At 44.2% G+C, this 27,238-nt stretch overlaps 1 protein-coding gene across 6 annotated transcripts; it reads right to left on the bottom strand.

The window, feature by feature from the left end:
• Positions 1-3,570: 3,570 nt before the first annotated feature.
• DDO (D-aspartate oxidase) lies at positions 3,571-27,238 on the bottom strand. 6 transcript variants are annotated; one of them, XM_007190687.3, is made up of 6 exons: positions 23,395-23,667; positions 22,047-22,384; positions 19,775-19,950; positions 15,353-15,461; positions 11,534-11,710; positions 3,571-5,014 (listed from the first exon to the last, which is right to left on the bottom strand). In XM_007190687.3, the coding sequence occupies exons 2-6, from the start codon at positions 22,097-22,099 to the stop codon at positions 4,447-4,449; spliced, it is 1,083 nt and encodes a 360-aa protein (XP_007190749.1). In that variant the 5' UTR covers positions 22,100-22,384; positions 23,395-23,667; the 3' UTR covers positions 3,571-4,446. The 6 variants fall into 6 exon arrangements, with proteins under 6 accessions (XP_007190749.1, XP_007190751.1, XP_007190752.1 ...); XM_007190689.2 differs by lacking the exons at positions 22,047-22,384; positions 23,395-23,667 and adding an exon at positions 26,987-27,238; XM_007190690.3 differs by lacking the exons at positions 22,047-22,384; positions 23,395-23,667 and adding an exon at positions 21,831-21,935.

Below are 27,238 nucleotides of genomic sequence, written 5' to 3'. Positions count from 1 at the left end.
AGTTCCATTGCCAGACCACTTGGATTTGTATGGAAGAGAAATACTAGGATGCATGAAAAATTTGGGGGTGGACTGATATCTCAGAACATGCATCAGAGTAAAAACTGTAATTCAAGGGAAATTTAGGCTCTGAGTGGTGGAATTATAAGTAACATGACTGCAGGCCAGGTGTGCAGGTGCCCTGACCAGATGCAAGTCAATTGTTCTGCTAATAATTGAAGAAACATTGGTTACATTTTTTCAGGCATCTGGTTAACTCATTCCCTTTAGCCACTTAGGGCTGTGATTTATAGGCGGCAAAGTCACTTAGGATAATAAAGTCCCCAGGCCTGGTGGCAAACTGCAGAGATTTTTCAAGAAGAAAGAGACCACTTAAACATCTCCCTCAACTTTTCCTCAGTGAATGATACCCAGAGGAAACAGGTTTCAAATGTGTCTCCATAATTCACACCCTCAAGAAGAAAGATGAGAGGAATCGAGAAAAAAATACTCTAAGTGCTACATTCATTTCAAATATCTGACAAGTTATGAGAGTCCTGGAACAGGTTTCCCAGAACTACAACTCCCAGAGGACACAGGTCCCACCATCATTTTCTTCCTTTTCTCTAAAAGCTCTTAATGGATTGAGGAAAAAAAAGATAGTTATATCAATTGGGTTGAATGCATGTATTCAATAAAAGGAAGAATCTATATCATTTTTTAAAATAGCCTTTCTTCTGTACAACCGTGTCCTAGTGGGCTATGGCCTTTCTGTTTAAATTTTTCTTCCTAAGCAAATAAAATCCTAAAAGACTACATAACCTCTGTCTGCTGAAGAAGAGGTTCAGCAAAGCTGCTGTGTCCCGCTGGGTCATGGCTGCAGCAGGTCCTAGCTCAGCCACAAATGTCAGACACTTGAAAGCAGGGATTTAAGAAGGAAATCGGTTGTTCTCCACGTTAAGAAAAAGTTTTTAAATGATCTGTAATAGAAAATGGGGGCCCATTCTCGGGCTTTAGCATAGTGATCTAAGACTTCAGCTTACAAAAACAGGAAATCTTTGTGGAAACAAAAAAACAACAACAACCAAAAAAAGACCAGCCAAATGAGAAAAGCAATGACTATTTATTCAGAGCTTGCTATAGTAAGGGAGTTCAGCCACCGTAACTCCAAGGCAGGCAGAAGAGTGGGAAAGCTTTATAGTGACAAAAGAGAAGACTTCAGGTGTGCCCTGAATGGATGCTCTTGGCGTGGGGAAGCTGTCGGCAGGCTGTTAAGAAGTGGGGCATCCTGGGTGATTGGTCAGGGGTGCATATTTGGCTTTCTCTGGTTGGTCCCAAGTTGGAAACAGGACAGAAATTGGGGAAGCTTGCAGTTATTAATCAAGTACTGGCCATTTGGAGCCAATTGTTCCTGAAATGATTGTTTAACTTTCTGGATTGTTACTAGAGATAGCAATTTAGCTTCTTACAAATCTGACCTATAGCAGACTGGCTCCATTGCTAGTTATTGTAAAGAAAGAGGTTAGTTTCCCAGGCAGGTTGCTGCAGACCATGGATCAGAGTTCTTTTATATATAGTCTGGCCATTGTCCATTTGTATATTCAGCCTCTCATTTTTCAGACAGGCAGCTGTCTCTGGGCAGCTGACCTACAGCCAACAATGTGGTTCCCAGCATTTCTAGAGAACCACTTTGGGAGACAGCTAATTCCTACCTACCACCTTGCCCAGGAGTGCCTAAGAACACACCTGCATATGTGAGCACATCCCTCTTAGCTCAGTGCCCCAAGATGGTGAGGAAGGAAGGGTCGGCGAGTGGTTACAGTAGTGGCAGAGCCCCGTGAGTAGAGGAGTGAAACAGTGCTCATAACCTTCAGTCCCAGCTATTGGATAGAACTCTGCGGGTTATGAGTAAATACTGTTGCTGGGGCTCCACCCAACCCCCAACAAATGCTAATTTATTAGAGCAGTGCTGGGAATGATTAGCTTTTCAAACTTCCCCGGTGACTTTAATGTGCAACCCAGGTTGGCAGGTACTGATCAAAATGAAAAAACCTTTAAGAGAAGGAGCAAATATTTATCAATTAATAAAAATGAAATCAGGGCATGCCCCCATGACCACTTTCCCAAGAAACCTCTAATCTTTCAGTCTTGTAATGTTAGGCTTTAGAAATATAAAATGCAGAGTTAAATTAAACTAGAGTAATTGCTTGGACCATGCAAATAGGCAATAGTCATAGAGTATGAACCTACCTACAGGAAATGAAAATGCTGCAGGATCTAAACTGTGGGCACAAGGAACAACTGAGTACACTTAAAACTGCTGTAACAATGACTGAAATACACCTATTCTGAAAATTTTCATTTTTAACCATTAAAAAATGTATTCCCCCTCTTCAAAATGCCATTTGTCATAACATATTATTTCTCACAGATCTTATGTAGTGAGTGCATGTGTGAGTATGTGGATGGATGTGTGTATATGTGTGTATTTTCAGTCTATCTGAGCTTGTACATTTCTCAAACACTTTAAACAGAATTCAAAACAATTGCATTTGGGGCATATAAACTCCAAAACCTCAAAAGAATCACCCACATACTCCACATACCTGGTATCCAATTTTTATTTCTAGCCCTTTCTAAATTTTCCAATGTACCAGTTTATCTGAATTTGATACAACACCACCCCCTGGTGGAAATCCACAGAAAAGAATCCACACGATTTAACTTGGGAACTTTAATACTGTAAGGGATGATTAAGATCCTTGAGTACACTGGCATGCACGCTCGCTCTTTCCATCTTTCTTCCAGCACAACATTCTCTGCAAACAAAATCATATGCAATAGGGACAGTGGGAGGGAGACGCAAGAGGGAAGAGATATGGGGACACATGTATATGTATAGCTGATTCACTTTGTTATAAAGCAGAAACTAACACACCATTGTAAAACAATTATACTCCAATGAAGAGGTTAAAAAAAAATCATATGCAAAAGCTCAACGAACAAAACAGCAAGAATGGAGCTGTGCTGGGGGCTTTCTCTTTCCCATCCTCTTTGCCAGTTCCACATCTCCCCCCAGGATGTCTAAAATAGAACTTATTATCACTAAACATAAGCCATATCCCCCAAAAATTAAAATTAGAATTATACATATATATTTTTTTGACCCTCATGTATATATTTTCATTCACCTTTTCAATGATAACTGTAACTTTTTTTTTTTTTTTGCCACACCACAAGGCATGCGGGATCTTAGTTCCCCAACCAGGGATCGAACCTGCACCCCCTGCAGTGGAAGCGTGGAGTCTTAACCACTGAACCACCAGGGAAGTCCCGATAACTATAACATAAACACCATACACATTACATCTTATTAAGGCCTACTATTTAGGCCTATATTTAAATTAGAAATATTCAAACTTAGAAATTCTCCAGTGTTAGAAAATGTCAAATAAAACAGACTATTCTCATTAAAAAATAATTACATATATTTCTCCCAAGCTTCCTTACCTCAATGAATAGCATCTCCTTTACCATTCACTCAGCCAAAAACCCTCCTAAGTATTCACAATACACATGAACAGATTAAAGACCAAGTCAAGAATCCAGTTTAATTAATTCAGCAATTCCCAAACTCATTTTATCATGAGATACATTTCCACTCCTCCCCAGTACCTTTTAACAACTTGCAGAAAACTCTTTGCTTATATTTTATTCAGAGTGATTGTTCCATTTTAATTAGCAAATTAGCCCTTTGGCTGCACATACTATTCAATCTTCAAAGATGCTTAGGCAAAGTCAACCATCCAACAAACCAGCTCTCAATCATTTGTGGTAGTGGAAAGTACACCCCTTAGGTGATTGACCCCAGACCGCAACTGAGTTGATGCCACATCTGTAGGCAACATCATCCCTATCTTCTACCATCAGTACCAGCTGAGAGGAAGTAGAGGTTGCCACTAGCACTAGCAGGAATCATGCTCTGTCTTCCACTACATGGAACAAGCCTGAATTGTATATCACTGTGTAATTTTAAAGGATTATAGTGTTCACTTGACTGCAACCTATGAGCATCATGGGCAGCTCTGCAACCGACAGTGAGTCAAGTGTTTTCCATACATTATCTCCTCCTGTGGATTTATGAGCCAAAAAAAATCCCTGCAACCATGTGAATTGGCATAGATCCTTGGACACAAGATCTTAAAGAAATCTTACTTTATAGCAAGTATTTTTTAATAAAAATAGAGCTTTATGCCCTATGTCATTAGTACTAGACTTAAGTCTAGTACTAAGTTAGATTAGTACTAATCTTAAGTCTACTGATACATATTGCATCATTTCTAATTTTGAAAGCAAAGCCATGTCCAATTAAGCTTTCATTCAATGGAAAAGTTATTTGAATCTCTTCTGGTACTTAAATTATATTTTGATTAATAGTTTCTGGGGCCATTTGCTGTCATTTCATGCCTACAGCTTTGATTTGGGAGCAGGGGTCCTGAGGGCTTGGGCACACTCGCTCACCAGCCTGGCGGCCTCCAGGGCAGTGCCCCAGTGCATGGCTATGCCCCCACTACCGTGGCCGTAGTGATGGACCACAGGCAGCCTCCGGCTGCCCTGGGCTAAGAGCTCTTTCTCCAGCCGCACACCTGGCCTGGTGGGCCTCAAGCCCACCTTCTCCCTTATGTCACAGGCTCCATGGAGAGAGGGCTCGAGGGCACAGCATCGGGAAAGAATCCCTTTGCTAATTTCTGCATCTGGGGACAGATTCCAGTCTCCTTTTTGCCTAGTTCCACCCAGGGTTACGTTGGATATACCAGGGTAAATGTATGTCAGCCCACTCCCATCTCGGATAAAATGCTTCACCCAGGGAGCCTGCACTTTGAGCACTTGACCCCTCACTGGGAAAATCTTCGGGTCTCCTGCAAGCTGCCTGCTTCCAAGGCCTGAACAGTTGACCACAATGTCGAAGGACGGGTGAAGCTCCCACAGGTCTTCTACTCGTCGGGTGAGTATCAGGCCCCCGCTTCCTTTTAGCCTGGGGAGAACGAGAGACCGTGAAGTGAGCCATAGCAGTTTCCTGCTCAACCCCTTACAGAAGTGATGGACAGGAACTCGGGAACAAAACTGAGGAGACCGTCGAATGAGCAAATACCTCCAGAGCTTCCAGGGCCCAAGCAGGCCCAATTCTAGCTGACTGCCTCACATCCTTGGAAACCAGGGATTCCTGAAGGTGAACCTAACTAAATAAATAGCTATTTCAAAAACTCAAAGCAAACTACATGCTTCATCCTTTTTATGTTTAATGGAGTTCCTATATCATTCTAGATGCTAAATAAATACCAGGTTAACCTGGTATTTTAAAAACCCCAAGCACTTTTTGTTCATGCTGTTTATTTAGCACTTAAATTTACTGCCTTGGACGTTCTGTCTCATATTGTTAATTAACTCTTGCATGTTCCTGTGTATTACTCTGTTCTCCCTAACCATATGGTTGGGACAGGGCTCACATGCACTCCTCCTTACGTCTACCACAGGGATGCTAGCATAAGAGGAACACAAAATATTTGCAGCTGATGGACTAAATAACAGTTGTGGTTGCTAATGATTTTTTGGATCAAGTACATCAAGAATGAAAAGAAATGGTTTATCCAAGTTCTGTAATCTTATTTTTTAATAGTAGTAAAATACGCATAACACAAAATTCACCATTTTGACCATTTTTAAGTGTACAGTTCAATGGCATTAAGTTTAATACATTCACATTGTTGTGCAACCACCATCATCATTCCAACTCCAGAACTTTTTCGTCTTGCAAAATGAAACTATGTACCTATTAAACAATAACTCCAGGTCCTATCATCTTATTCATAGGTCACTTGTAGAATATAGGAGACGTAATATGAGAAAAAGACTATTGGCAGCTCTCTACACCAGGATGCAGGTTGAATGCCTGTGTGCAAGGTACTGCTTAAAGGCAAAGTGCCCTTCCTCAAGATTGACAAAGGAGTTGGGAGACAGAGTGTAAATACTTGGCAGAATGAAGTAAGTTCCAAATGAGAGGTGATGTAGAATTGGAAAGCATGGGTTTAGGTCCCAGTTGCCTCACATTAGCTTAGCTTTGAGGTCTTGGCCAACTCACCTCTCATGTCTGACCCTCAGTTTCCTCATCTGTGTTATGGGGATGACACCTCCCTTGCCTGCTTCAGAGATGGCTGTGAAGTTCAAGTTCAAGTGAAATAATGGGCATGACAGTGCTTCACAAGACGTGAGCACAACAAATTCTAGGGGACTGATATCAATAAAGTATAAATTTCTCAAGGGGAGAGACTATGTCTTATGCTTCTCACTACACCTATGACCCAGCTCAATGCCCAATACCTAGTGGACTTGACATGAGTGTTGGCCAATACTGAAGACAATATGAAATCCTGGTTTGGGTATATGATGATTAACTCCAGGTTTTGGCTTGACTGGGCCACGGGGTACCCAGATATTTAGCCAAACATTCTTCTGGGTGTTTCTGTGAGGGTATTTTTGGATGCAATGAACACTTAAGTTGGTAGACTGAGTAAACTAGATTGCCCTCCTTCACGTGGGTCTCATCCAACTGGCTGAAGGCCTGAATAGAACAAAAAGGCTGACCTTCCTCCTGCCAGACTGCCTTCAGACTGGGATATCAGCTTTTTCCTGTCTTCAGACTCAGACTAAAACATTGGCTCTTCCTGGGTCTGAAGTTTGCCAGCCTTCAGACTGGAATTACAGCCTTGGGTCTCCTAGGTCTCCAGCTTGCCAGCTCACCCTGCAGATCCTAGGACGTGCCAGCCTCCATAATTGTGTGAACCAATTCCTTATATTAAATCTCTTTATATATATATATATTTTTCTATTGGTTCTGTTCCTCTAGAGAACCCTAAAAGATAGAGAGTAGCACCACATTGGCATCCTTGCTTCAAACCTGAAGCAGGGTACTTTATTAACAGCAATCAGAAAATTAACAATTTTTAGTCCATTTGTCTGAAGAAAAGGAGAAAAAAAAGAAAACTAACTGAAAATCTCAGTTGGCAAATAATGCTATGCATATAGATTCAGCGGGAAAATCCACTGTTTATTCCTAGTGACACTTAATGTAGCTATACTTAAAATATCTTATCATAGATAGAATTTTTAAAATGCATTTTAGGCTTACAAAGCAACTAAATCTCTCTCTCTCTCTCTCTCTGTCTCTCTCTCTCTCTGTCTCTCTTGCCATATAATTTTAACCTGATAATTTTAACCTCATCTGATGACCATACTGCTCACTCATTCTGCTGCAATGCATGTTCTAATAAAATAAACTGCATTCTATTTCCCACTTCTCAGAAGATCCATCTCTGCCTTGTCCACTGCATGAACTTTTATTAATCGGTCTAAGCCCCGTCCAGTCACGGAGCAGCTTCTGTTCCCTTTGGGGAGGAGGTGTGGATGAGGCCTGGGGTTTCTATGGGCAGAGTGGTCCGGAGGGGAGCAGCCGTGCACCCTTAGTCAGTCCAGCAGGTGGGGTTCCCCTCTTCCACTGTCTTAGGGCAGCAATTGGAGCCCCAGTGGAAGCCCCCAAGGCCATTGCATCACAGCCAGCCTCCATCTATTCCCTACTAACCTTCTTGCCATCATCAGAAAAAACAGGACTTCCCTGGTGGCTCAGTGGTTAAGAATCCGCCTGCCAATGCAGGGAACACGGGTTCGAGCCCTGGTCCAGGAAGATCCCACATGCCGCGGAGCAGCTAAGCCCATGCACCACAACTACTGAGCCTGCACTCTACAGCCCGCTAGCCACAACTACTGAGCCTGCGTGCCACAACTACTGAAGCCTGTGTGCCTAGAGCCCATGCTCCGCAGCAAGAGAAACCACCGCAGTGAGAAGCCTATGCACCACAACGAAGAGTAGCCCCCGCTCGCCACAACTAGAGGAAGCCCAGGTGCAGCAACGAAGACCCAACACAACCAAAAATAAATAAATAAATAAATTTATAAAAAAATAAATAAACACCGTCATTTTCCACTTTCCTGGCTGATGCCCTCCTGCCTCATCCTTGCATAACCAGGGAGAAAGTGGGGCGTTCATATTAGACCTGTGTCTAAGGCCAACTTTTGCCCATGGCTCCTCTGGTTAAGGGCCAGGGGCCAATGCTGCGAGTAGGAGGAACTCTCTAGGGGCCTGGAAAAGGAAGGCTGTGCTCTGGCGGGCACAGGGTGTGTTGGGCATGGGGGAGCAGGGGTCTGCTGTGCACAGGAAGGGACCTTTGCAAGTTGGACATTTGTTAGGCAGGGATGACTTGTCACATGCCTGATGTACAATCCATATTTCTGTCCAACTGCCGAGGGAGTGGCATAGGCACTGCTGTGAGTCAGGCCAAGTAGGAGAACAGAAGCTATAGGAGACAAGAGTCTGGGACTCTGCAGGGAAAGTAACAGAGAGGACTCATTAGATGAGTGGGAAGGAAAGTGCAGGGAGAGAAGCTCAGTGTGGTTAGTGCTGTGCTCAGTGCAGGGCCCTTATCAGGGCCACAGAATAAGGCGTGGCCTGCTGGAAAGAAGGCAATGCACCAACGTTACAGGGCCCCCAGCACCGAAACGGGGCACCCCGCTCTCTGAATGTCTCCCAGGGCAGGACCATCCTGCTCCAGCCGGGATGATTTATTTAGGTAGGATGCCTGGTGAAGAGACGGGCTCAGTTGACTTATTGCCTCTGTGATTCATTTCCTGGAAGGGCAAGTACAAAGCAGCAGAATATAACTCCACTGGCCAAAGATATAAAACATGATCTGCATGGCTGATTAACCCTCAGGGGTTTTTGTTTATTTGTCTGTTCTGGGTATTATTGGATATACTTTGTTTTTTTTTTTTGAGAAGGGGATGATTCCTTCTGTTCTTTGAAAAATGCTAATGATCTAATTTGTGGTTAAAAACTTTTTTTTTCTTTCCTGGAAATTAATATTATTTCAGAAGGACAGAGCTTAAATTGAAGGCATTGTTGTGTGGCTTGCTGAGTGAAATGCCTGTTTTTGAGTCAGAACGCTGCAGGCTGAACACTCACATTGTGTAGAAGGGGCGTAGGAGGCAACATAACAGACCCTGGGTGTGAGGAACAAGCAGGGATTGTACGGCTCCCCAGCTGGGTCATCCCGTGGTGGAAAGTGGGTGGCAGCCTACAGAAGGAGCCCCAGGGGTCCCACGCTCTCACCACCGTGCTGCCTGGCCTCCCACCTGGCCTGAAGTCCTTGCCCTGAGAGGGTTGCCTTGGGCTTAAAGGAGTCCCAGCCCTACAAAGCCTTCCTCAGGAGTAAAGGGAACGGGTGACCCTCTTCCTCCTCCACATTGGCCTTCTGGTCAGATGCCAGGGCCTGAGGGAAGGGGGGATGACTAATCTTACAGAGAGGAGGCCCCTCATTGGGGGGTTAAGAGGAAGCATGAAGTATCAGGGACCTAGGGGGTACCAAAGCAGGAGGCGGGGCGGGGGTGGGACAGCTAGGACGAGGGTCTCCTCGTGGCTTCCCTGCAACAGACTGTGTGTAGTGTGTGTACTGTCTGTCTGAGGCACTCGTGTCCCCACCCACTGTCATGGTGGACATGTATATCAAACAAATGGACCTAAAAAGTCCTCCCCAGGACTCTATGGGGACAAGAGCAGCCCCTCAGACCTCTTCTCCTTGACTCTGTCACCTAAAAACAGACAGGAAGCAGCATGCTCCAAGGCACGACTCCAGCTGGCTGGTCATCAGGCCCGATGGTGTTGCAGTCAGGAGGTGGCTCCCACTGGCACAAAGCACCACTCGCTCAGGGTTATTTTAAGTAAAGTAAAACGCTGACAGCAGGCTTCCAACTAATGAGAGGGGATCAAGATTTTTCCCAGGCCTTCATCCCACAGTTAGAGATTAGGCTCGAAAATAAGGTTATTATGGAAATAAGGGGCCTGTTTTCTAGAAGGTGATACTTGAACAAATTGTTCAGGTAATATATGTTCTCGTGTGAAACTGGCTGAGGGTGGCCCAAAATAAATATGCATATATTTACAGCAAAGCTCTGCCACTTATGGCTTGCCTAATAATTTCCCCTTATCTGAATTTTATTAAGCTATATGATACCTCAACTACGTATCAATAGCATTAGCAATTCCCATGTTCTTTTTCCAGGCATTTTTATAATATAAAGACAAAAATGCAACACCACACAACCTTGCCACTCAGAAAAGATGGTGATGCCCTGAAATTGGAATGCTGGCGGATGGGTAACTCCATCACACGATGGCTCAAATGTTCATTTATCAGCTGATATACAGTGGTTTAAATTTAGCATACAAGCAGGGGTTTATGGGCCAGGGACAAGGCACAAAAGTGTAGGTTTTATGAAACTGGAACTTTAAGAAGAAGAAAGTCCCATATAAATTGCTAAGAGATAAAAGTGAAAAGAGCACTTATAAAGATACAAAAATATATCATGGTGCTCCCAGCATGTGCCTAACAGACTTAGGCTCCTTCCTCCACACTCCCAATCCACCTTCATAAATTTGTATTTAACCCTCATCACATGTGTTACTGTAATTGTTAATTAACATGTATATCAATGTGCACACACATATATACACCATCACCCCCAATAGACTATGAATTCCTTAAGAAAATTGATATTTTATCCTTCATTTTTGACTAGCTTCTAGCACAGTGCTAGGTATACATAGAAGTTCAACAAAGAATTGTGGAATTAATTAATTATTCCAGTTAATTATCCTATCTCCTACATCTGGGACCAAGCCATTGTTGCCACTGCTTACCTGAAGTCACTTTTCCAACTTTTACAGAATAATTTGCATTGTTCCTATTCATCTACCAAATATACAGACTTGGGGATTGAAAGGGCCAAAGTTTCACAACCCTCAACATGCTTGCAATTTCAAGATGAAACTAAAGAGAGATTTATTGATGTGTCTTAAATAAAAATACCCTTGATGTGTTTCCTAACCAACTGGAAACAGAAAGTCCTGAAAACCAAGCCAAAATGCAAGTTCATGGAATTTGGGGCTGAACTTGGTAAGGAAGCAATTACCTAATTTAGATAAGCCCTCACTTTTAAAGTTCTTGCTCATAACAAAATAAAATAATGGGGTTATTTTCTTTTTCACTAATGAGAAAAAATTTCAAAAATAACTTATAATAAGCCTAGTTCTCGAAAGAACTAGAATAAATCATATCATTTTACAGCTGGAAGCATATTCTCCAAACATCTCACTTTATGGATGAGCAAAGTAAGATACTGTTTCAACGAGGGGGGTCTTACTGGTGGGGAGAGAGGGACCAAATCGTGCATCAACGTGCACAGTGAAGCAGAAGATGGATGTGTTACTAACTTGGGTGTGACTCACTCCTTGTGACACAGTGTCTTCAGAATGTTGTACAAAGCCCTAGCCTTTAATGAACAGCAAGACACAGTGCACAAGAGCTGTGAGGAACCACAGAGAAGCTGTGAAGTTATTTATGGGTGTGACAGACAAAGGAAGCAGCAAAGAGCCACTTCAACTGACCTTTTCTCCAACCACGGGAGGTAGGCAGGGCCTTCACATTTGAGCGTCGTAAAAGCCTGACCGAACACATGTTGGGGGAATTTCTTCAGCTCATCCTCAGTCATCTTTCGAAATCCCAGCACCACATCAGCCCAGAATGGCACTTCCTCAGTAGGAATGCTCCGAAATATCTGCCAACTCAAACACATTAAGTGGAAAAATTTCCTGAAGTTCTATGAAATTTCTAGTGAACTCCATGTTACATTCTCTAAAGCATTTTAAAAACACACTTCTTGGGCTTCCCTGGTGGCGCAGTGGTTGAGAATCTGCCTGCTAGTGCAGGGGACACGGGTTCGAGCCCTGGTCTGGGAAGATCCCACATGCCACGGAGCGGCTGGGCCCGTGAGCCACAACTGCTGAGCCTGAGCGTCTGGAGCCTGTGCCCCGCAACGGGAGGGGCCGCGATAGTGAAAGGCCCGCGCACCGCGATGAGGAGCGGTCCCCGTACCGCGATGAAGAGTGGCCCCCACTTGCCGCAACTGGAGAAAGCCCTCGCACGAACTGAAGACCTAACACAGCCAAAAATAAATAAAAAAAAAATAAAAAATAAATAAAAATGAAGTAGCTATAAGTACCCTAACCCTAATGCGAAAAAAAAAAAAAAAAAAAAAAAAGAAATGTCCAGGAGCAAATTTAAAAAAAAAAAAAAAAAACACACTTCTTATACCCATACAGAGAAAGACATTATTCTTCAATTCTCTCAGGTTCAGATAACTCAGTAGCTAAATTTAAAATGTTCATGGCGGGGGGAGGGGGGAGGGAGGCCTTGGTATAAGACATTTAAAAAGTTGTGTGTCTTTTAAAGATTGAATTTAACTCTCTTTTTCTAAAAAGCTCTTGCCCAGATTTTCTTTATTTACTTATGATGATGCATTTTTGAGGAAAGATTTTTCTGTTTTGCATAATGCTTTACATAAAGTGTAAGCAAACCATCAAAAGTTTAAAGGTTGGCCTCAATTCTGAACAAAATATCTAAGTTAGAACAAGCGACGGTGGTGGTGCAGGAGACAGGGCTGCGAATTATGAGTTAAGTTGTAGATCATCACGTTAAGTTCTTGATAAGAGAAGCCAGGAGTTGTCAGGAGAAGCCCTGTTATCGTTCAGTCAAGGCTGGGGCTGATGAGGCTAGAAAGATATTAGTTGTTAACAAGAAGCCTATAACTGTGCTATCAATAGCTGCTAGGCATATGTTTGGATTTTTAAGTATCGGGCTCTTTACATCAATAGGAATAAATGTTGTAAAGCATGGCTGCTCTAAAGTAGCAAGGGAAATCATTTGAGTGCTATACATGGTTGCTAATGCTATGGTAATTAACGTACTGGAATTTATATCTCTAAGTAATTCATTCTATACGGTTCCTGTGGAAGGTATAAATGTTGTTTGCTGCAGGTCTCTACAACAGGTCCTCTTGCTGTCTCATTCTGCACACTCTCCCTGGGCTAGATCTCCCTCTTCCCTGTCTTCACCATCATACTATAGGCCAAACACTCAGAAGACTACATCTCTACCCCTCTTCTCTCTCCTGAGCTCCAAAACCAGATCCAGACCCATGTTGCCTACTCCCTACCAGATAAGTCTACCCCCATGTCTCAGACACTTACCCCATGCCCGCTGCTCTTTCCCCATCCACCCAGGTGCTAACTCCAGAAACCAGAGAATCATCCTTGACCTTCTCTCCTCTCTCACTCCCTACATGCCATCAATTATCAAGTCCCATCTAAGCGCCTCATAAGCATTTCTCAAATTCATCTGTTCTCTATGCCCACTATCAACACCTAATCTATCCCACCATCATCTCTCTTTCCACAAATCTGTTCTCCACACTGCAGACAGAATGTTTTTGAAATGCAAATATGATCAGTTACTTCACTGTGTAAATCCCTCAATGGCTTTCCATTACCCTAGACGTTTTTCAGTCCCTCCAACACACCAGAGTCACCCTAGATTCAGGTCTATGCATGTACTATTGCTTCTACCTGAATGCTGCCTCCTCTGCCCTGGACCCTATCTCTGTCCCCTTCACCTCTACAGGGTCAGCAGACTAACCTATACTCATGTGGATGGTCTCCACTGAAACATCACTTTTTTTCTGAGTGGCTTCTCATAACTTACCAGAGCAAGTTTATTCTCCAGATAAATGCTTCCATAGCACCCTGTACTCTTCCCTTGGTGACTCATGTCTCATATGTAACTCATTAGATTTAGGACATTCCCTACAGAACATAAGCTACATGAGGGCAAGACCATGTCTGTCTTTCCTAAAAAGTCACTCAACACATATTTATTGAGCATCTACTATATGCCAAGCAATATGTACTAAGTTGCTCATTTCTATTTCCCTAATTCCTAGAAGAGTACCTGATACTGGTGAATGCTGAGTAAATTGTTTTGAAGGAATAAATAGATGAATAAAGTTTATACTTATGCCAAGGTGCATAGAACATTTGCGCCCTTACCTTCACTTGACTGATTCAAATACTTTTTGGAAGCAAGTGGGATAAAAATCATTCATATGAGGAAAATAAGTAACTCTTTTTTAGAATGGCTTAGAGTACATTCCTTTTAATATCCTCAATAGTGGCAAAGTCTTGCTCTTAAAAGGACATTTGAATCTTGGACACAGCTGTTTCCAAAAATTACTGAGAGCTGATGTTTGTGAATTAGACTGGGTCGTGTTGGGTTTGGACAAAAACAAAGTGTGACCATAAATCAATGACAACGATGTTTCTATGTGGCTTATCAACTGGCTCTGGAGACAGTTACAGTTTCAATCCATCTTCAGAAGGTAGAGAAGTAAAGTTGCTCCTTTGGGTAGGGACTTTGAGAAATTAGTGATATCAATATCGTTTGGTGTTTGTGATGGTGAGGGAGAGCAAGAAGAGGAATAGGGTAGAAATCTGCCTGATGCAGGTACGTTCACCAGCAGAAAATGTCAGCAGACAGCCTGAACTCAAAGGAGGAGACAGGACAATTTTTTTTTTAAACAGCACAAAAGATGCAGTGGTTTTGAGAACTTAGTAAAAGGCAGACATCCCTCTGTTCTTCAGAAGGCTGTAGGGCACAGTTGTGTTATCACATAGAATAACACAGACAATGCATGTGTAAATTCGAAGTGATAGCATGGTTAGTGATTTCTGTTTGAGAAGATATAGAAAGGTATTGTCATATTTTAAGTGCCAGTTTGTGTTAGAAATGTTTAATATTTTAAACTCTTTTATTTAATTTTGCATTTCTTCTGAAATTGGATGTGAAAAATCAAATGAAGCTTGCTAACCATTTCAGAAATACTTTTTTCCCAAATGGCACTTTAAAAGGTAACTTTAGTGACCTATAAAATTTGCTTTTTTGGAACACTTCACTATCCACGGACACCAAATAAGAAAGATGAGCCTGTGCCTTGGGGCTCTGCACCCATTCCCATATCAATCACACCTGTTTGCTTTCCATCAGCCCCATCAGCCCCATATAGCCCAAACTCAGTGTTTACCTGCTATATGTTTTTTTTAGCCATATTTGTAAATCACTGCATATTCCCTGAGGAAACTCAAAATAGCATTTGTGATGAGAAACTATAATGGTTGTTTATTGTTTAAAAGTCTAATGCTATAACTTGTCTCTCTTGAGTTCTTTGGAGTAAAGCCTAAAATGTTCTTCTAAATCCTCCTACATCTAGTTCAGCACTCTGCTCATAGCAGGTACTCAGTAATATTTTCTGTTGAACTCTAAAGTCTGTTAAGATCATTCTAAATTCTAAAATAACTTCAGGTTTCCTCTCTTACCCAGACACCAGGAGAACACCAGCATCTTCAGCTTCTGCAGAATTGGCAATTGCAAACAGGTGATCAAAGGTCTCTTTAAACCACTGCTTCTGCTTGTGAATGGGTGTGTCTGTGATGGTGGAGAAAAGCAAAACAGAACAGAAAGGAAAATAATGACAATGACTATCTTCAGAGAAGCTCCTTCCTACAAACTGCGAAAAACTAAAGAGGCAGGGAGGAACATTTAGATAAAGTACCACATTGTGGTGGAGGATCTGTCAGCCACCAGAGTTTTGAATGTTGACACTTCCTGTCAGGGTCGGTTCATAAAATTATTAATCAACAGAGGGGAAATCAACCAATGAGGGAAAAATCTAACATATGGGCCAGCTGGAAAGGGCGTATTGGCCTTTGGCACTAGGCATATTCCAGAGGTCCTTGAAAGGTCCATAACCAATCTGAGCCAAGTTAGCCGATCTGGCTGAGGCATCCAGCTGGCCACACAGTCGAGATGATAGGAGAAAGAACCCAGGGCCTCTTTCCTGAGGGCTGAAAACATGGCAGGAGATAAGGGGAGATCTGTGGGGCCCAGGTCAACCAGGTCGAAGAACAGACTGAACATCAGTGGGAAGCCAAGGTTGCTCACCCTTCTGATACAAGGAAACAAGGCCTGCGTTGTGGAACTGAGCTCCCTACAGCCCCATCCAAGGCTGCCATTACCTCCATCCCCCTCCATTCCATGGAATCATAGACCAGCTTGGAGTAGCATTCCTGGGGTCACCAGGGGTATGCAGGGACCACACCAGGCACCACCTCTCTGTCAGAGTCCTGTGGACCAGTGCCCCCTATCCCCCAGGCATCCCTGCCTGTGTACAAGAGATTGGACCTGGACGTAGCTCTGGAAGGGTTCCAGGCCTGCCAGGGAGAAAATACGGGTCAGGGTTCAAGCCCCAAAATAATAGTGTCCAGTGTAGGCACAGAGAGCAAGCATGGCACAGAAGCACTGACATATCCAACTGTGGATGAACTATTTGGCCGTCTGATCCCTGTGGGAAGGTCATGAGAGAGAGTCCAGGGTCAGGCCAGGGACTGGGGAACAGTAATCCTGAGGGGCTGCTATAGGGGGAGACACAGAGGAGATGGGGGAACTGAGCAGAGAGCATACTGGGTCAGCTTTTCTTGGAGAGATGTCCCTAGAGCTCACGGTAGAGATGAAAAACCCCTGGAGGCATCCTGCTTCCAGGTGAATGAGGGCATTTCAGTAGCAGGTTTTAAAGCAATTCACTTGTTCAGGAGCCAGTAAATATTTCTTAAGTAGTGGATCTGTGCTGTTGTCTTTAAACATATGCCCGTGTGAACTCAACACTCCCAAAACTGCAGACTGGGCCTACTGGTTTACAAATAAGGAGGAAATAAATAATAAACTGCAAAGAACTAAATTAGACCTCATATGGATTATACCCCAACAATCTAAGGCAGTGTACGAGGCTGTATTGAAATGCACACCCCTGTTCCCACTTCAAACCTTAAAAAACAAAATAGTGACTGCTATTCACACACTGCAAAAGTCACCCCAAAAGAATAGACAATTCCAGTTCAACAGTGGGTAAAGCAAGCCTGGGACCTAATTCACGTTCAAGTGCTGGTAAAAGAAAACGTAGCCAGAGTAGCGGTAATAACAATAGCAAGTGCTGACATAGCACTTATTATGTCCAGGCACTGTTCTAAATGCTTTACATGTGTTAACTCATTTAATCCTCACAACAAACCTATGGGACAGTATGGTCCCCATATGATATTGACATTTATGGGCACAGAAGATTTTCATCACTGGGGCTGGTCTGAAAGAAGCCCAGAGAGAAAACCAAAGTCTATCTAGCAGCGCCAGAGAGAAAGACCCTGATCCAGGGGCCCCAGTCACCCAGCCAAAGGGTGAGCTGGGCCTCAGTGACCTGAATGAACTCTCAGGTGTGCCTCCTTTTTTGAATATGATTCCATGACTATCAGGCAGCCTTCTCACCATTCACCTGGGCCTGATGCATACAAGGGGATGCCTAGGAGATGGACACAAGGACTCTGGTCACAAGAAAGGTGTCCAGTGTGAACTAGCATTCTGCAAAAACACCAGGCTCCTGTGCTTGTTTCCGGCAAGGCAGCTCCCAAGACGTACACTAGCATCACGGGTGCTGACAAAGCCAAGTTCCTGGACTGCAATAGTGAGGCCACTGCCCTCCCCACCCTGGCAGAATATGGGTTTATCCTCTGTTAGGTGAAGCAGGGGGTGTCTCTGGACTAGGAAACACCAAGTGCAGGCAAAGGCAGGGATCCTTAGTAAAAACAAGAGCATTAAGAAAACATGTGCAAACCACATGCTAAGACCCCAGACCTCTTCTCCCCCTCCTTCTAGAATGCTGCCAGCCAGGCCTTCACCCACCCCAGCCAGGGGACTGGAAGCCTCTTCTCTGGGGAACATGACTTGCCCAAGAAGAAAGACTTAAATATAATGACATCAGAGGTTCTCCAACCAAACAGCACTCCCATCTCACTCCAGTGAGCCTCAAGGCAACACGCCCTATGCAAGGACCCAGAAACTCCCATCAGCTGTTTACGATCCTGCTCTTAAAGGTCAACAGACAGGTAACGATGACCACATGGCCAAGGAAAACCTGTAACATGAAAAATGAGCACATCAAATTAAAAAAACACAACTTGGAGACAACAGAAATTATGCAGGGAGAAAAAACTTTTAAAACTATTACTAGTGTCTTCAGAAAGATAAGATATTGCAACCATAGAACACAAATAGTATAACAAAGGGAAATTCAGAGAATAAAAAAGATCTTTGGAATATTAAAAATGCTACGGTAGAAATAATAAATCCAACAGCAAGGCAAAAAGAAAAAATTGAGAAAATCTCCCAGCAAGTAAAATAGAAAGAGAAAAAGATAGAAATAGGAAGGGGAAAAAATTGAGCCAATGGGAGGACTCGTCCAGAAAGCCCAGCAAAACAGCAATTCCGGACAGAAAGGTAGAGACGGCAGGAGGGAGGAATCGGCAGTTGGGTAACTCAGAGATTGTATCTTGAACTGGAGACATGAGTTTCCAGATTAAATGGGCAGGGCAATTTTCAAAGTCCAGATTGCTGTTTTTTTGTAATAACTTATAATCATTTGACTGCTTAAACTATGTCCATGTATAACTTTGATACAAAAATAAAAACTAAAATTAAAGGGGAGAAAGGAGAGTGGAAATGAGGAAGTGAAGACAGTGAGTATAAACTTCATTAGCTGCAAAGTGATTTTGTTTCCTATTTAATGCTATTTCCTCCTCTTCCCATTTCGTATGAAGAATACAGAATGGAAAGGATGCATGAAAGTGTTTTTAAAAATCAATGCATTGGGACTTCCCTGGTGGTGCAGTGGTTAAGAATCCGCCTGCCAATGCAGGCGACACAGGTTCAAGCCCTGGTCTGGGAAGATCCCACATGCCACGGAGCAACTAAGCCCATGCGCCACAACTACTGAGCCTGTGCTCTAGAGCCCTCGACCCACAACTACTGAGCCCACGTGCCACAATTACTGAAGCCTGGGTGCCTGAAGCCTGTGCTCCGTAACAAGAGAAGCCACCACAGTGAGAAGCCTGCAGAATGCAACGAAGAGTGGCCCCCACTGGTCGCAACTGGAGAAAGCACGCGCGCAGCAACAAAGACCCAGCACAGCCAAAAATAAATAAATAAACAAATTAATTAATTATTTTAAAAAATCAATGCATTTTTAGTCCTGAATACATATTGACTGATTGTTTTTAAACTGGCTTAGAAGTGAGGATAATGTTAGTCCCATTACAAGTATTTTCTGACTTGATGGTCACTACTGGTATCAGTGGAAAGACTTCGAGTTACCAGTTACCAACTGTGGTAGCCACTGGTGCTGTTTACCAAATACTCTGGCTGTCTACCTTCTGGGAGCCTTACAGAATTGCACTTCCTGGCCTCCTTCTGAAGGGTGGGAGCATGTGACTAGCACTAGCCAATGAGCTGTCACCAGAAGTGATGAATGTTGCTTCCTGGCCATGAACCTTTAATTGCTACGGTAAGACCCCTCAGAGCTCTCAATCCCCCAGCTACAGGTACTGACCACATTCAAGGCTCTGGCTGCTTCATCAGCTTAGACCCCTGAGTGATGAACAGAACCCTTGCTGAAGCTCAATCAACATACAGTATGAGCAAGAAATAAACCTTTGCTTTTTAAGCTGCTAAGATTTGAAGGTTCTTTCTGTCTTGCTGCATAACTGAGCCTTGCCTAACAGATGAACCAACAAGATGTCAAAAGTGCACATTACACTTACGTGAACATCCAGCTGTCTTTGTCAACAGAATTCCACCAACGCCATTCTATCTAACGTCCGTTATATCTGACAGAGGAGCAAAAATCTCTTTCTCACCTGGATAAACAGGAGGAATAAGCATTCCGGCTGCCACATCACTCGTGGTCTCGGGAGTGAACTGGTCTGAAATGACTGTAATGGAGCATCGCGGGACCAGTTTGGAAATGCACACAGCGGTGGAGAGCCCCACCACACCAGCTCCCACAGCTGCAATCCGTACTGTATCCATGGGCCTGTGAGGAGGCACGGTGTGAGCTACAAACCTTGTTTCAAGAGTTATTCCATCCAGTACAAAGCTTGGCCCTGAAGGTTCTTTCCTTAGGTCCACGGCCTCTCCAAATACGACCTTTCTTGCCGGCATTTCTCATGGGATAAAGAGAGCTCCCTGTAAGCCCTCTTTCCATTCAATGTCAGGGTAAGGACAACAAAGTCTCCATGGAGTTTAGACATTAGTCCCAAACCTGCCTGGAGTTGCCTTTAGAACAAAGGACAGCTGAGTAAGTCTGCCCTTGGGGGTGGATTTCTACTCATTCCTAAACCATGTTCCCTGTGGACACGGCCTAGGGAAGGTTGGTGAGATAAGCGAGGTGGACAAGAGCAGCAGAGCTGCTGCATCTTCTCCCAGAAACCTCCCAAGGAGCAGCCACTGAGAGGGCACGAGCCAGACCCAGGGGCAATTTAGAACTCAGCTGTTACTGTTTATAAACAGCTTTTTAATTATAACAATGTGACACAGAGTCTGAACAACGGAACTCAACATCTCTCCTGCTCTTCACTCTAACTGGAAACCAACTCCTCCCACCCATGCCCCGACCCTCCATTCCCCACAAACACCCCTGTCCTGAAACCCCACCCTCTGAGAGCAGGCTTTCCAGGTAAGGAGCCTGGATTCCTTCGTGGACTCGAGTTCTGATTCCATAACCTGGGGAGCTACCCATGGTCTCCTTGCCTCCACTCCCTCATCTGTAAACCAGGCCAGGTGAATTCTTTATTAGATCCTGTGGGTGGTAAATAACAGAGATGCACTGAGGTTGTCTTGTAAAGGGGGCTTCTTCTGAGAGTCCATATGGAAATGCAGGAGACAGACATCCAGGGGCCTGGGCTGGGCATCCTGAGACTGGCACCCAGGGTGGAAACCAGAGGGTTGATGAGGGTTCAACACTCTCCCACCGCCTCACCTCTGAGCACCAGGAGTCCACTGAGCCCTCTCCACAGTCAGCTCGCATGTCCCCCCATGCTTCCCTGCTTATCTTTCCACTTCTGGTTCCAGCTAACTTCCCCTAATAAGTCTCAGGTGGAAACTCCAGAGAGAGAAAATGTAATTAGTCCAACTGGTCGTCACCATCCCTATTAAACAAAGCTCTAGCCCCAGTCCAGCTTGTTGGGCTGACAGAGCCTATAAATCTGCTCTTGGCACAGGTGCCCTTCCTTGTCCAGTCAGCAATAGCCAGGGCATCAGGTCACGTGGTATAAATCATGGCCACCTGCACGTAAAATTCATCTTTTCTCAGGAGGGAGTGGGGTGGTTCGCTCCACTGTGAGTACAGCAAAGGCAGTCAGTGCTCACTTCTGTCTCTGAAGGTCTCAGCACTGAGATATTGTAAAGTCTTCCAAAGTGGTTTAGTGTGTGTTATTTCCATTTCTCAAGCAGTATACAGTTTCCTCAGCTATAATTTTATCTGACTGCTCCCCAGTGGGCTGGCTAGCTGAGAAGGAACAGGATTGCCAGGGCAGAGGGAAGAGAAGGGAAGGGTCCAGGGCAAGGAGCCGACCAGTAGATGGGGGGCAAGCTTGAGGAGCGTAGTCCTGTGCGTGTCCCCTAGAGGTAGAAAGCAGACACCTATCCCCTTACCGGCTTTCCTATTTCACAAGGCCTCCCCCTCCCAGCAACTTTCTAAAAATAGCTCGAATAAATTAAGTTGAAAGGGAAAGTAACCTGTGGCTGAGAATATCCAGCTACCAGGGAAGAGAAAAATGACCCAGCAAAGTGGGTACATTCTGGTCCAGTGACCTGTGAATCTCTGTCACCTGATCCCACTTAGACACCACCCCCCCAAACTCGTGGAGTAGGTCCAGAACCACCCCTGAGCGGAAAGCAGGAGCATTCAAGTACCTGTCTCCAAAAAAGCAGGCTTGGAACCCACCGAAAGCTCTGGCACCAATACTTGTTTTCCCAGTGAGTGGTTGCACTAGTGCCCTGAGAGACAGAAAAAGCAAAACTGCTTCCCATTGGGGGATTTATTAAGGACATTCCCTCTAATCTTAATCTCCATTGGCCCACACGCCTCTGTGTCTGTCACTCATTACCCTGGAGAAAGGAGCAATTGACCTCATCTCATCCGTGGAGCTGCAGCTCTGCTGATCCCCTGGAAGCCGGTCCATGCTTGGCAGCCCTCACTTCTCTTTCTGGTTTACAAACCCTCTGTCTTGCCACAAATCTGGGATTTCTCCAACTGATTTGTAAGCGTGGTAAATAAGGGGTGAACCTGTCCAACTTCCAGCACGTTCCATCCAGAAGCAGACGCGTTTTCCTCATTTGGCTGCCCCGAGTTAGCATCCCTCTCCTGTAGGCGCCTGGCTCTGCTGAGTCAGCTGATGGGGGTGGGAGTGGGGTTGGGTGAGGGCAGAATAATGTTGTTGATCACTAAGATGATGACCTGACTGCAGCTGGAAAAAATGATTCAGGAATTAATCTAGGATAAGAAGCAAATGATTCTTTAGCCCACATATTCAAATATTTGCTGAGTGTCCATTGTGTGGTAGACACTTTACAGTCAGTGGGTCTGTTTATAGGGAAGCAGTTTGAAGTATCAGAATAATGATAATAATATTGTAACTAATATGTATTTAACATTAACCCTGTGCCAAACACATTCATGATACCATGTAACACAATCACCCTATGAGGTAGGTACTATTATTATTATTCCCACTCTATAGATGAGCAAATTGAGGCTCCAAAAGACTAAGGACAGGCCCAAAGTCTCTTAAGTGGCAAAGCTTCATCTGAGTGTTAGATTCCAAGGCTCAAAGTATTAACCAAAGCATGTACTTTGGTGTCAGGAGACCTGTCTGTTTTATTTTGAACAAGTCACTTGCTTCTGAGTTTCAGTTTCCCCATTTGAAAGTTGGAAATGAACTAATTTTGTGAGCACCTGCTGAATTAAGATGTGTAAAATTCCTCCTACAAATAACAAATGCTGGAGAGGGTGTGGAAAAAGAAGAACCCTCTTACACTGTTGGTGGGAATGTAAACTGGTACGGCCACTATAGAGAATGGTATGGAGGTTCCTCAGAAAACTAAAAATAGAATTACCATATAATTCAGCAATCCCATTCCTGGGCATATATCCAGACAAAACTATAATTTGAAAAGATACATGCACCCCTATGTTCATAGCAGCACTATTTACAATAGCCAGGTCATGGAAGCAACCTAAATGCCCATCGACGGATGAATGGATAAAGAAGATGTGGTATATATACACAATGGAATATTACTCAGCCATAAAAAAGAATGAAATAACACCATTTGCAGCAACATGGATGGTCCTCAGATTATCATACTAAGGGAAGTAAGTCAGAAAAAGAAAGACAAATACCATATGATACCACTTATATGTGGAATCTAAAATATGACACAAATGAACTTATCTAAGAAACAGAAATAGACTCACAGACATAGAGAACAGACTTGTGGTTGCCAAGGTGCTGAAGTCCAGGAGTTGATGAGATCTCCCTGAGACTGCAGGCGAGCTCAGCTTCACACTCCTTTCCAACAATTTTTCAGGAACTTTTTACTTTGGGCTCTGGAGGTCCCCAGAGCCTCACCTGTGCAGTGTGTTGGGGTCCTCCCTGCCCACCAGCCCCTCCTGCTCTGCTCTCCATGGGCATCAATGGCTCGAGACACGTTAGCCTTGGTGGTGTGTTAGTTTGCCAGTACATCAAGTGCCTCAAGCCAATGGAACTTGAATAGCCTCTTCAGAGGCTATTGAGGAAGCAAGGCTCATGGGATCAGGGATTCAGCAGTGTATGGCTGCAGATTGGGGCAGGGAAGCATGGGAGGGATGAGTTCAGGGAGATTCGAGTCTGTGATACATTGGCTTAGCTCTGACTTGGGACAAAAAGTAGAGCAGAGTCTATAATTGAATACTTTCTTCCTTATAAAATAAGACTTTTAAGACTTACGTGTACAAGGACTTCCCTGGTGGTCCAGTGGTTAAGAATCCACCTTCCAATGCAGGGGATGCAGGTTCGATCCCTGGTCAGGGAGCTAAGATCCCACATGCTGCGGGGCAACTAAGCCCGTGCACCGCAACGACTGAGCCTGCGTGCTCTGGAGTCTGCACACCTCAACAAAGGATCCCACATGCCACAACTAAGACCCTACGCAGCCAAATAAATAAATAAATATTAAAAAAAAAAAAAAGACTTACCTGTACATCCAAGAAAATCTCTAACGTTTGGTCCCTGATCGGGTAGGTAGGCACAGGGAGAGGCAGGGAATGAATGAAGAAGATGAAGCTACTTAGGGAACAAGAAGCTGTCAGTATATACTGGTACAGTGTGGGCTTCAGAGATAAAATGAGCAGCCATTCCTGACTCTTGGCAAATTCAGATAAGACATGAACACCCACAACTCCCAGACACTCTTTTGGGGGGAGATACCACAGACTGGCTTCAATAGTCAGAATTCACAATCTTAAATAAGAAAATATTCCTCTTTACCACCACAAGAATGTATGTACCCCCTTTGCATAATGCCATTTTACAGAATGAACCCTTTGTATTGAGGATGTGGTAAGTATTTGATAAGAGTGATCAAAAGGGGACAGGTCAGCCCCTCAGAACTGACTGTTCAATTGAATACGTTCAGAGAGTATATATATATATATATTTTTTTTTTTTTAACTTATTTATTTATTTTTGGCTATGTTCGGTCTTCGTTTCTGTGCGAGGGCTTTCTCCAGTTGCGGAGAGCGGGGGCCACTCTTCATCGCGGTGCGCGGGCCTCTCCCTGTCGCGGCCTCTCTTGTTGTGGAGCACAGGCTCCAGACGCGCAGGCTCAGTAGTTGTGGCTCACGGGCCTAGTTGCTCCGCGGCATGTGGGATCTTCCCAGACCAGGGCTCGAACCCGTGTCCCCTGCATTGGCAGGCAGATTCTCAACCACTGCGCCACAAGGGAAGCCCAGAGAGTATATTTTTAATATGAACTTATACCTCACAACGTAGCTATTAACAGAGATTCGGGGGGTGGAGGGAGGAGGACAGATTCAGCTTTCTTGGGATCTGAAGTTATACAGGTTTAAGTCCTCTTTTGTGTGTGTGTGTGTGTATATATATATACATACACAAAATCATGAAAGAACAAAATGTCTGTGACCACTTTGATGTCATCTGACAGAGGGGAAATCTTACAGAAGGAAGAGTGGAAAGAGATAGTGGTCTTAACTGATTGCAGTGAATAGATCTTACTTTTGCAAATTTTTTTTACAAAATTTACCAAGATTTATAACCAAATAAACCAATTGCTAAGGTCTTTCTCAAGAGCCCGTGCAAGTGAGGGAAGTGAGTCTGAAGTTTGTGCTTCATTAGCTTCACAGTAAGTGTTCCCTGCAGCTATTATGGGCCAAAACTATCACCAGAACAATCTAAATTGCAGAGTCCTCAAGGGAGAAACATATTATATGTTGTAGAACACAATCAAATTGGAACAGGGACAGCATGATGGGCTCCAAATGCCAACTGGCCAGGACCAAGGCTGGACAGGACGCCTACCACACTCTCCTTGACTGCATGGTGGAATCGTATAAAGTGCATGGAGAAACAGCATGGTACAGGATCTGGGCTGTGCAGGGTGGCATTAAATGATGTAGATATAGTATCTCATCTTTTCAGTCCTGTGAGCGACATTTTATTATGATCCTGAATTTTCAAATGAGAAGACTGAGGTAAAGAGAGGTTGATTTGCCCAAGTGAGAAGGCCGATAGCCAGGTTTTTTGTTTGTTTGTTTGTTTGTTTAATCCACGTGCTTCCACTGCCCCTCACACTTCATTGCCTGTTGAGGTCAAGTTGATGTATGGTCCACAGTTAAACAGAACTGGTAACAAGGTCACCTGCCTGAAGTTTACCTACTTGTACGTGGGTTGTTTTCTGAGCTTTCCAATGCTGTGGTAAAGTACTCCTAGAAATGTTTACAACCAGAGACAGGTTTGATGTGCTACGTATGACTAGCTTCCAACTATTATAGATATACAACATCACTGTTCTTCAAGTATAAAATCAGAAAGCTGTGCATACTAAGAAATGCTAGAGGAACAAAGTATGTTTGGCTTCCTGTATGACATATTTGTGAATTGTTATGCTGTAAAGCCCAATTTTTCTCCCAATAAAGTGGGGTTTTTTTCCTTTTGAGTTAAAAACACTTTTTATCAAGGTTGCTGGATATAGGAGCAACATAGAAAAGTCAAGCACCCTCCTTTATGCCCACAATAAACAGTAGAAAATATATTAGAAACTTAACATCTCTAACTGTAATAAAACTATGTACCTAGAAATAAATACAAGAAATGTGCATGATTTATGGAGAAAATTATTCTTCATTGAAAGACATTAAAGACAATCCAAGTAAAGGGAGAGAGAAACCACAATAATGGCTAAAAGGAGACCTTCAAGATGGCGGAAGAGTAAGACGTGGAGATCACCTTCCTCCCCACAAATACATCAGAAATACATCTACATGTGGAACAACTCCTACAGAACACCTACTGAACTCTGGCAGAAGACCTCAGACCTCCCAAAAGGCAAGAAACTCCTCACGTACCTGGGTAGGGCAAAAGAAAAAAGAAAAAACACAGACAAAAGAATAGGGACGGGACCTGCCCCTCTGGGAGGGAGCTGAGAAGGAGGAAAGGTTTCCACACACTAGGAAGCCCCTTCACCTGCAGAGACTGCAGGTGGCGGAGGGGGAAAACTTCGGAGCCACGGAGGAGAGCACAGCCACAGGGGTGCGGAGGGCAAAGCGGAGAGGTTCCCGCACAGAGGCTCGGCGCCGACCAGCACTCACCAGCCCGAGAGGCTTCTCTGCTCACCCTCCGGGGCGGGCGGGGGCTGGGAGCTGAGGCTCGGGCTTCGGTCGGATCCCAGGGAGACGACTGGGGTTGGCGGCGTGAACACAGCCTGAAGGGGGCTTGTGTGCCACGGCTGGCTGGGAGGGAGTCTGGGGGAAAAGTCTAGAGCTGCTGAAGAGACAAGAGACTTTTTCTTACCTCTTTGCTTCCTGGTGCGCGAGGAGAGGGGATTAAGAGCGCCGCTTAAAGGAGCTCCAGAGCCGGTGCGAGCCGCGGCTATCAGCACGGACCCCAGAGACGGGCATGGGACGCTAAGGCTGCTGCTGCCACCACCAAGAAGCCTGTGTGCGAGCACAGGTCACTCTCCACACCTCCCCTCCCAGGAGCCTATGCAGCCCGCCACTGCCATGGTCCCGTAATCCAGGGACAACTTCCCCGGGAGAACGCACG

Source organism: Balaenoptera acutorostrata, chromosome 14 (genome assembly GCF_949987535.1).
Source record: "Balaenoptera acutorostrata chromosome 14, mBalAcu1.1, whole genome shotgun sequence".
In the NCBI taxonomy this organism is placed as follows: domain Eukaryota; kingdom Metazoa; phylum Chordata; class Mammalia; order Artiodactyla; family Balaenopteridae; genus Balaenoptera; species Balaenoptera acutorostrata.
Note: the sequence above shows the minus strand (reverse complement) of the source record. Positions and strands in the feature narration are given on the sequence as shown.

Excerpts from the sequence above, each read along its gene's own strand:
- DDO (XM_007190687.3), bottom strand. The coding sequence starts at position 22,099 with ATGGACCGGCTTCCAGGGGATCAGCAGAGCTGCAGCTCCACGGATGAG. Across the intron at positions 15,462-19,774 it reads TATTCCTCCTGTTTATCCAG|ACACACCCATTCACAAGCAG; the intron begins GTGAGAAAGAGA and ends CCACCATCACAG. Across the intron at positions 11,711-15,352 it reads GGTGTTCTCCTGGTGTCTGG|TTGGCAGATATTTCGGAGCA; the intron begins GTAAGAGAGGAA and ends AATGTGTTTGAG.